General features: G+C 39.8%; 1 protein-coding gene across 1 annotated transcript; it reads left to right on the top strand.

Moving 5' to 3' along the window:
- Positions 1-367: 367 nt before the first annotated feature.
- Positions 368-9940, top strand: CTXN3 (cortexin 3). Its single transcript, XM_032155896.2, has 3 exons — positions 368-674; positions 4628-4734; positions 8732-9940. The coding sequence occupies exon 3, from the start codon at positions 8831-8833 to the stop codon at positions 9074-9076; it is 246 nt and encodes an 81-aa protein (XP_032011787.1). The 5' UTR covers positions 368-674; positions 4628-4734; positions 8732-8830; the 3' UTR covers positions 9077-9940.
- The last annotated feature ends 1227 nt before the right edge of the window (positions 9941-11167 follow it).

The following is an 11167-nucleotide window of genomic DNA, read 5'->3' as shown; positions in this document are numbered from 1 at the left end:
GCTGCTTTTTGGAAAGGTCACTTTAGCTTTCTTTAGGAAAATGAGCCTTTTCTTCCTCTCCCAAATGCTAAGTTGATGCCCTTCCCCAGAAGTCTTCCTATTAATTGAGTTGGCCTGAAGGTCATCAACTATAATCAATATGAAGAGTTGCTGCGAGGTGCTAATTGACACTCCCAAAGAGGAATAGTGTCAACAATCAATAAAGAGGACAGAGCACTGGTAGATTTATGGCTTTGATTTTGAAAAGGTATAGGAATGCCCTGTAATGTTTCCCCACCCCCCCACCCCGTACTCCTTTTGAATGTTAATGCTTTCTTGAAGATGATTTCAGACGCACTGCTAGGATACTGCCTCTACTCGCTGAAGCAGAATCCTCTGAAGAGTTGCTGAGGCAGAACTGAAATCATGGCTCACCTCAAAGAAGCAGCAGTATTGGCTGTTAATGATGCCTCACACAGAAAGACGGTGCTCCTTTAACTCGGGGTTTTCATGGGAAGTTTCTAAGCCTGAAACAACAGCTTTAGACCTGGCGTGTGCCATCAGCTGCCTTGCAGCTACCACTGTCTACTGCTTTCACACAGCGTGGTCGGGAAGAATGGAAACTAAAGAGGCTCGTAACTACCTGTAACTGTTCCACCAGGAAATGGATCAAGTGTTTGTTCAGCCAGAGCCAGGTACTTGACCCAACCTGTATCTTTGACGGGCTAATTAAATGCTTTTCTCTGACTTTACAATTGATGCATGAGCAATCATCACATACATGCCTTTCGGATCATAGTTCTGAATTTAGATCTAGCTGTTAGATAAGTCTAATTAAACAGTTGCTAGATAAAGTTAAGAAGAGAGGAGGTAAAATGTAATGATGCCTTTATTTTTAAAGCATGGTTAAGTTTATAATGTTATTGATACTGGATGAAGAAGTAGTAAAACAGGCATTTTTTTTCTTTCCTAAGCTGCAGTAATTTATTTCTGAAAGCTGTTTGCCCATTATCGTATTTTTTTTTTCAGTCACCTAAAACGTCCAACCTTCCAAAATGTAACAAGGATGTTCTGATTTGTTTACAAAGGATCACAACTCAACCACTCGTATTGACAGCGTTGACTGTCCCTGGTTGATAAGCTGTGTGCAGCACTATCCTTTTGAGGTATCAGCAAACAGCCGTTTTCACTATGAAACACACAAAGAAAGACAAAGAAAACCAGGTGGAACAGTAGGGCTTATTATTTGAAGTTAAAAGTTCCAGTTTGCTAAGGGTGCCTTCCGATACCGCTGATTCCTGACTAGGCACCCTCATGGTGTTTTCTGATGTTCTCAGCTAGGCAGTAGCCTTGCCCTGCAGTCCCTTAAAAATTCCTCAAGCAGATATTAGAAGGAAGATGAAGATGGGGAAGAAGTAAAGCTGAGATTGGGGCTGAAGCTGAAGAGAAAGGTCTCCTGCTGACCCAGAGCTTACAAGCAGCAGTGAGTTGAGAATAACAGGGTCCACTCCCAGCCCAAGCAGACGTGTCTGCAGGCTGACTTTGCAGGAACAAGCAGAGAACAGACTTCCCAGTGCAGCAGTGGGGGCTGGCAACAGTTCTGAAACTGCCTGTTGACATCTGTAGCTGAAGACATCCTCATGTTTATAAAATCATTGTTCGTAGGCTTTCTAGTAGACTTGAGTCTATGTTTTGAGAGTATAAAATAACATTTACCCTTAGCCCCCCTTTGAATTTTGAAGCATCAGGGCTATTGTATTGGAAGAGGAGGGCTGTGCTTGGAAAAAAATATATAGACGTTGCCGTGTATTTATAAGGGCCAAAAACAAGGGGAGTGGGAGGATTTAAAATCTATGAAATACCTATAAAGAGCCAGGAAATCTTTACCTGAAATTCCTTGCTGGTAAACAAGAGGGCCATGAATTCTTTGAATTTATATGAAATATTTTGTATCTTTGTGTGTATATCCTGAATGCAAGTTACTGTTCACTAGAATAATACACAGAATTTCTAAAAGATTTGTAGGGGAATAATATTTGCTTATGTGGTGATTCCGTTGCTTAGATAACAAGGTGGCTTATACAGATGGCTCACAACTGTGGTGGCGATGGATAATAGGATCATTTGGGAGATTTACACATCTAGGGTGGGTGAGTGGGTTGGAGAATGAAATGTACTTTGAGAGACTACAGTTATACAAACAGGAATGCAGCCCAGGCTTCCTTTAGTGCTAAAAGTAGAGAGGGATTCTATTTAGGCTCAGTATCAGGATGTGTATTACTTGAATCATTCAAAGCCATGTTAACATTTCCACAGTTAACTTCAGAACTGTTGACTTCAGAACTGTTGCAGAATAATGCAGCATTTTGAGTAAGTTTGCCTCTGCCAGTCACTGCAAATTCAGTCCTGCCTAGCTAGACAATTCCGTTCCTGTTAAAGTCTAAAGATTGGTCTCGCTAGTCTGCCAGATAAATATAAATAAGGTTCACAGTATATCTTTGCAGGATAAAGTGTCCTGTCTATCACACGTGAATGGAAACTGGACAAGCCCATGAGTGTCCTTGCTCAATGGATGGGCTATTTTGACACCTATTTTTGTAACCATGTCAAGTCACGTAACTAGGTTTCTGATCCAGAAGTTTTAAAAATTAGGTACTGCAATTATGTGGTTTAGGAGTATTTAAAATACAGACAGCATGGCTTCACTGCGCCCTACAGGCCATTAACACCTGAGGGATGACACCTTCAATTCATTCCAACATGCCAGTGAAAAACTTGGGATCTAACACCATTTGGCGGTGGGGTGGTGGGGGGTGGTGCTACCTTTTTGGTAACTGATTTTTATAATTCTGGGCAGTTTATTTATAATTTTCATACCTTAGTGTGCTTGATCACATAATAGAAATGAAAAATAAATATCATTTTGCACAAAAATGATGTAAAAAGAAAACACTCATTCATCCCCACCTATTTATCAAACCCCCACTATGTGCCAGGCAGGACTACACAGGTACTGCAACTATTAATATGATCACTGCACCCTATTGCAAAACGGTGGGCTCTTGAGTTGACAACCTGTAGAATCAAGTCCCTGTGTGTGGCTCCACAGAACAAGGTGTCCAATGCACTTAAGTAATTCTGTCGCTGTCACTTAAAAAAAAAAAAAGAAAAGAAACATGTCATTGCTTTAACATATATTTTCTTCAGAGAAAGTATTTTTTTCCTTACTGTGAAATTCTATAATGAGATGCTAATGAAATAAAATGTCCAAGGGATCCAAGCCTGAGAAGGGTACATGTTGACATTAATAGTTTTCGTGTAAGACATTTGGATTCAGGATATTTTAAACGGCTGCCCTTCCCCACCAAAAAGTAGATTAGGTAAGAAAGAATTGACCTCTTAAATAAAAGGGTAACTGTCGATCTCTGGCTGATTTTTATATTTCAGATTCCACCCATCAACACAGAGGTCAAGGAGAATTTAATGAGCCAAGTAAGTTATGGCTCTTCAAATTACAAGATTTGTGGGCTTTAAAGTGTCATTGTGACTTGAACTAGCTGTGATTCTTTCAAACAAGACTTGCATCAAATGTGATGGTCCAGCACCTCAGTCTGGCTTGATGACTTGTGCTTTTGTTTTCCCTCTCTGCATCAGTCAGCTGGCACCTCGGATTTTGAATTCAGTTCCCTGTTTTGTAAGGGGTTGAAGATTTGATTTAACCTATATTTAAAAAGGCAATGATCCCAGAACAGCAAATAATTCCTCAAGGAGCTTATTGTATAATAAGGAGGAGATAAACACTGTCAAGACTTGCACTGTAACCGGTGCTGCCACAGAGTACAGGTGATGTCTCTGGAGATGGAGTAGAAAACACCCCATCCTTGGGGAAGGGAGACAAAGAAGGCCCCACCAAGAAGGGGGTATTTGGTGTGAACCCTAAGGGAGGGAGAGATGGAAAGAAGGAGAGGAAAGATGCTTGCCTTATAGTGCTTGCCTCCTCTCCTCTCCACAGATGGAAAGAAGGAGAGGAGGCAAGTATTATGAGGTAGGAAACCTGGAGGCGTTCAGAGCACAGCAGGTATTGGATCAAGCTGAAAAACAGAGAAAATGAGGACATTCTCCACAGGTGTCCACAGACTCAGTTACATAGAAGTTTATTCTGATCAACACATTGGCCATTTTACGGAGGACTAAATGTGATTTGGTGTTGGCTCCTTTCTAAACTTATAAAAATAAAACTCAGATCTTAAAAATTCCATTGTCAGCATAGGTCCTAATCTGTGGTCCAGAAAACATCTGGGCATCAGGCCCACAAGGGGGTTAATGGGCTGTGGACACTGGGGTGCAAAGGTTTTCTGAGGGGAAGAGTGGTGAGATCTGGGCTTAGAAAGATGAATCGAGATGCAGTGTGTAGGAAGTATGGGCAAGGGATGAGGAACGCCACTTTGAAAATTACTAAAACTAAAGCAAGTGGCTAAGAGTGTGAATGACCCTGGCTGCAACGACTGCGCCCGCTGAGCTTCATAAGTAATTATGGGTGTCTTCTGTTTTTGTCAGTATCACAAGGGAGCTTGACTCGAGCAAGGGAATGTATTATATGACTTTTGAAAAGGGTATCTTTTAATTAAGGTTTTCTTTAATTTTTTAGTATCAAAATTAGACTTTATTTCCTGAGCACCCACAAATGGACCTGACAAAGGGAAGACACAGATGTACTGCATGATGAGGAAAGCCTATCAGGATTAAAATACGGCTGTGAGTAACTGTGGTCCTTCTTTATACTTAAAATAGCTGCTGTGTGTTATTATGAAGACTTCTGATGGTGGTATCAAAATCCTTTGAAATAATAGACTTGCACAGATTTCCCTGTTCATCTAAAAGAAAGTTGTCATTATTCAGTTAAAAGCAACCTTGCACATTTTCTAAGAATCATTTTTACCAAAAAGGGACATTTTACTGCGAGACAGACATTTAAAACATTTACATGTCTTGAGATATTTTTGTATCGTGGTACCAAAACGATTACATTTATTTCTTTTTCTCTACCTTATAATAGCTGATGCTTCCTTCAACTTATACATGCTGTTGGAGCTTTCTAAATTGGTAAATTATTGATCAGCTGATTGCAGGTTTAAAATCAAGCAGGCTCTTCCAGGGATTTCAATCAGTCCTGGGCAAAATTGTGAATTAGTCAGCATTGGTTTCTGGATCTCTTTATCCCTTTAGCAACCACCTACTGATTGTCTCTAACCACCATCCCTCATCCCTCCCCTAGGGCTCTCCAGTGGGCCCCCTGTTCACACCACCATGCCTGTCTTCCTGTCCTGTCCAGGAGTCCCTCATTCCCAGCAAGGTCTTCTTTCAATCGCCTTTCTACTTACCACACTTCCCCCTCCTTCAGGCGAGACAAGTCCTCACAAATTCCTGCCAGCACATTAATATGCCACTTTCCTAGGTAAAATATTGCAATTTAATAGGAGACGTTGACACTTTGACCAAAAGCAGTTATTTTTACAGAACTTGGGCACCACAGTGTGCTAGGGGAGGAGAGGTTTACAACTCCCAATGTGCTACAGAGTTTTAAAAATTCTTTCACCTCTATTTGCTCATAATTTGGCATATCAGGAAAGGTTTGGTGATGAAGACATTGGAGAATACACATATTTATATTTTATGAGGCTTCTCAATGCAAAGAGGGCTAACCCTTCCTTTGTACCTTGCCTTTTAATCAGTAGAAGACGGTAAAACTTCAAATTAAAGCTGATTTTAAAAATCATTCTAATACTTGGCATCCTCATGCAGAATCTGAGTCCCAGAGTCATTCCTAGGGTGATTGAGGAGGCAGATATGGCAGATAATCTGAATCGGGATGAATAAGTTATTTGCTGGAGTTTCTGGAATGGTTTCGTACCACCGCGCCCCCAAATGAGTGATTTGCTTGCTCTAAATCCTGAGTTGTGGGTGAAGCCAAGAAAGTATGAGAATTGATCCAGGAGAGAAGGATTTGGCATTTGCCCTGTATGGAAGAGAAGGCTGGGGAAGACTACTGCTGGGGTCACAATGTTGCTTATCAAGTGGAGACCCCTGGTGGGAAGGGAGGGACTGAGCAAGGTATCACCGTTCTAGTCAGCCTGCTTGTGCTGAGGTCATTCATTCTCAAGGACTCAAAAGGTTCTCTATCTAGTTCTTAACTGATTTTTTGGATTTCACAGATCCAGAAATCCTTATGTCAATTTATACAGTTAATGGTCTTTTCTCTTCTTATATTTCCTTTTTGGATTATGTGGTGTTTTCCTAAAGAACTTTCTGAAAATGGCCAGGCGTGGTGGCTCATGCCTGTAATCTCAGCACTTTGGGAGGCCGAGGCGGGTGGATCACCTGAGGTCGGGAGTTCTAGACCAGCCTGACCAACATAGAGAAACCCCATCTCTACTAAAAATACAAAGTTAGCAGAGCTTGGTGGCACATGCCTGTAATCCCAGCTACTAGGGTGGCTGAGGCAGGTGAATCACTTAAATCTGGGAGGCAGAGGTTGTGGTGAGCTGAGATCGCGCCATTGCACTCCAGCTTGGGCAACAAGAGCAAAACTCCGTCTCAAAATAAAAAAAAGAACTTTCTGAAAATGCTTACCTGTCTCAGCTCTGTTGACAATGGACAAAGAACAGGACTCTGGCCTCATTTGGGCTGGATGGAAAAAGGACATAGAATGAGATTCTGATAATCCTGCAAGGAGAGCAGGAATCAAAGTGAGAGGATCCTCAGTAGGATATGAAAAAGCAAGGAGGATGTCAGGGATGGCCTCAGCATCTGCTCCTCTGTCATCAGCGGGCTTTCCTTTGGCTCAGCCCTTGGAGAATTTTATATTTTGTATGATTAAGTATAGTTTGAATATTTTTGGTGGACACTGGTGGCCCTGGTCTGATGTGCTGGGGAGACCTGCATTGGAGGCTCTGGCCTCCCTACTTGCCCCTCCCTTCCTGGCCCACAAGGAATTAATACTCAAGGCTGAGGGGGCTTAGAAACAAGCAAACCAAAGCAAAACCCAGTGCATTAATATCCTCTAAATTCCTAAAGAGCTTATTTATTTAAAATGCAGTCAAATTTTTATCCCAATCTTACTTCCAAACAAACATGAATTATAAATGAGTTGTGCAACTGTTCTAGCCTTTAAAAAAATTCAAAGTGATAGAGCTGCAAAAATGATGCATTACCCAACCAGTAACTCCTTCCTCCCAGATCCTGGCTGTGATCCCTCTTATAAATTGTTTTTTAAACTGTAATTTTATAAACTTTGAAGTGTCAATATAATGCAAACTCTTATGCTATGATTACTAATGCTGTACTTGAAGGCAATGATTATAAGTTAACTGAAGAAACATTGTATTGATGCTTTAGGTCACATATTCTATTTTCATTTGGTTGTTTATTTTCATTGAGCAAAATTTATTTTGTGTCCATGTTAATTTCCATAACTAATTACTGTGCTATGTAATTTTTATTATAAATAAATTCATAATAAATGTCATTTAATTTTCTATATAGTAGTGTCTAATGTATATACTTTTGTTTACAATGTGATTTAAGTAGATTTAGTTCAGTATCTGAAGTTTTTAATGACCTCTGTGTACACTTGTCATGTATATACTTGTATATTTATATGGTAATATATACTCGTATATTTATACAGTAATATCTACATATCTAAGTTTTTCCACCAGTAAAATTAAAATAGTGTTAGCGTGTCCTTTTCCTTCTCTTCCTCTCTACTGAATAGTCTTAAATGGTAGGAAGCCACTCTAAGGAAAACTGTCCTTTTGAAAATATGCATCGATCAATTCCTTTCTCTGGGCTTAATTCTCTAGGTGCTTCCCAGGGTCAAGTATTGAACCTGGTCTTTGTTTTCTGAGGAAAAAAGAAAAAGCAGCAGTAACTTGATAGTTTGGGAGCCTGAGATACCTCCGTTCTCCCTTGGCTCAGGCAGTAGAAAGGAAAGGAGAAGCAGCATAGCTCCCTTAGTTGTGTCTAAGGTGAAGCAACACTTGGCTTTGTTTGTTTTTCTTTTTTTGTATACTTTTCAAAGGGTTATCACAGCTCTTCATCCTTATTACAGCACCATGAATGATGCAGGCATTGCTACTTGCATTTTCTAGTGACCTCTCCAAGGTCCCACACCTATTTTGCAGTAAAGTGGAGCCTGGAGCCCAGAACCCAATGCTCCTGGAGAAGGATTCTATTTTAAGCACCTTTTCAAGCCTCAGTTTCCTTGTACTGGGGCTAAAGAGATCCCTGCTTTTCGTCAAGCTTGCAGTAAAGTGGCTAAAGTGTTTCAAGTTTAGCCACTGTGCTGACACATAGCTGAGGCTCCCTCAATGGCGCTATCATAAGAACAATGTGAGAATAATATTAGTGGAGCAGACCTGGAGGAGACTTGGCAGGGGAGGCTGGGTTCAGACGTCAAGTTGACAGTACACCCTGAGGTCAATATTACTGTGCACATTTCTCATCTTCTATATTATAGTTGTATTCCCTGCCCGTCCCTCCTGGCCCCAGGTGGCTCTTCTGAGAACAATCTGGTAATTTCATGCAAGAGTAAAATATCTTTCCTGATAATTATACAGAATTGAGCATCTCTGGTGAAAAAGAAAGCTGGTTTACAGATTTCTTTTTCTCTCTGAAAAAATATGACTGTGAACCTAAAAAAATAAGGCTGCTATTTTATAGGTATTCCTTTCCCTTCCTTTTTTCCCTGCAGATAACTCAGCCTCTCCAGAGTGCAGCCACCATGACCTCTGCAGATTGATGATGGAAGAAAAGAAAACCAGGATATCCTGTGCTCTGGCTTCCCTGGATCATGGATGGAGGACAGCCCATCCCTTCATCCCTAGTGCCCCTTGGGAACGTATCAGCAGATTCTAGCATGTCCCTGGAGCAGAAAACGACATTTGTTTTTGTGATTTTGTTGTTTATTTTCTTGGGCATTCTCATTGTCCGGTGCTTCCGGATTCTTTTGGATCCGTATCGAAGCATGCCAACCTCTACCTGGGCTGATGGACTTGAAGGCCTGGAGAAAGGGCAGTTCGACCATGCCCTTGCTTAGGAGGGATGGCGTGGGATCTCCTCCTGAGGAGATGAAGTACTTTGTGTCTTGGCGAACATTCCCTTTATTTAGTGTTCTCAACAAATCAAATTTAAACAATATTTTGTCCCGGGACCATAATCCATTATTCCACAAATATGCAGTTGGGTTAAAGACATTTGAGGATGTTGGAAATGGACATTTATATAACTAATCCAACATAAGAAGGTTTAAATTTTTATGTTTGCTCAATGAATGAATACTCTTAAAATTGTGTGATTGTGAAACCAAGAGCATTAATACTGACATAGATTTGCCATCAAACAAAACACGACCTGATCTGACTAAAGAATAAAAGACTAGAAAGGATCTCATATGAATCTGGTGACAAGGCCAGGAAGAGATTTCCTTGCTCTAATTATGTCTATATTTGTTTTATTTCATGGGCTCCTATCTGGGTCCTGAGCAGAATGAGTAAGATTGTGCCGAATGGACCCAAAGTAGTTCCTTGTTTTCTCCTAAAGCAGGGAGCACTGGGAAGCAATGGGAAAGCTTAAAAGAGATGATTCCGTCCTTGGTAAATGTGAGTGAGAATAGCGTTTTGTTTTTCAAGTAAAACTTAATTCAAAGGCTACAGAGTTTTAAAAACTATTTACCAAGCCAACTACATTATATGTATTCATGCTAATAACATGTATATAGAGGTAGCTATACATTACTTGAATTTACACTTTACACAAATGATTTAAATAATAGGTTGCAAGTGCAGCTTCAAGTTTTTTTTAATGGAAAGTTAATTGTTTAGAGGAGAAGACTTTTATAGTCTTCAGAGGAATGTGTATTTATGATTGTATATAGTCACCAAATAAAACTTTTCAAGAAACAGAAATGCTTCCTCTCTTATTTCACCAGAACTAATGCACTGAGAGTGCTACCTGGTATTGAGTGCTGAGGCTTAACATTTTTCCAAGAGAGGAGAAAAGAGCTAACAGCATGAAAGCTCATCTAATTCATCCCTCTCCCATTTCAAGAAGAGCTCCTATAAATTGTCCTGCACAGATAAAACCGATAGTTTTTAAGACCACCAAAAAGGGAGATGTGAATACCTCTTATTCCAACTTTTGTTGGAAGGAAAACTTGTATCTAAACCAACCCTGCAGATAACTCAGCCTAAAGCAACCCCGTTAGGCTGTATTTATAATCTATGTCTTCTAGTTTTCTCCTCAGCCAGTCATTACCTTTTTTAATTAAAAAAAGCATACTTCTTTAACCTATTAATTATAAGATTTTCTTTTTCTTTCAAATGTACTGTGTCATGTGTGTCCTCATTAATTTTTTTTTGTATTTTTGTTAGAGTCTATTGAACCCACTCATGTATTTATGGAGCTCCTGCTTTGAGCCTGGAATTGCTAGCACTAGAAAGACACAAAACAAACAGGGCCAGTTCTTAATGTTGAATACTTTTCTACCTTGTGGATGGAGAATACATTTAAAAAGGCATATGACTGAATCATTGTTCAAATTACTAACATGGACCTGATGGTTCCCACATCATCAGAATCAACTGAGGAGGTTAATATGTTTGCTAATTTTTATTATTTTTTACTTTCTATTTTTTTAATTTTTTTAAGAGATGGGGTCTTGCTCTTTCGCTCACTGGAGTGCAGTGGCACAATAGCTAATTTTCTTTATAAAAGTTGTACATCATCATGGCAAAAAATTTATTGTACAATATGGAAAAATATAAACAGCACTGGTCAAAATTCTACCAGCCTAGGTCACCCTAACTCCTAACTCCAATTTTTCCTGGGTAGTTTATGGACAATGGACATTATCACAGCCTTTCATCCCTATGGGTTGATTCTGTAGAGTTGGGTTAGTGAACAAATGCTCCAAGAGATAAAACATGAGGAAAGATGAATGTAGCCAAAATAATTAAGGAAATGTCCAGGAGACAATGGCTCAGGTATAATTGTGCATATTTAAGTGCTTGGCATAAAGTTTAATGCAATGTAAGTTATTATTATGAAACAAATTAGATCTTGACCTGAGAGGATGGAGTTAGTTTAGATATGTGCAAAGGAAAGGAAGAAGGAAAACCATAGAATAAGG

Source organism: Hylobates moloch, unplaced genomic scaffold (genome assembly GCF_009828535.3).
Source record: "Hylobates moloch isolate HMO894 unplaced genomic scaffold, HMol_V3 SCAFFOLD_6, whole genome shotgun sequence".
NCBI lineage: Eukaryota > Metazoa > Chordata > Mammalia > Primates > Hylobatidae > Hylobates > Hylobates moloch.
The sequence above is the reverse complement of the archived record's forward strand: the minus strand, read 5'-3'. Positions and strand labels throughout refer to the sequence as shown.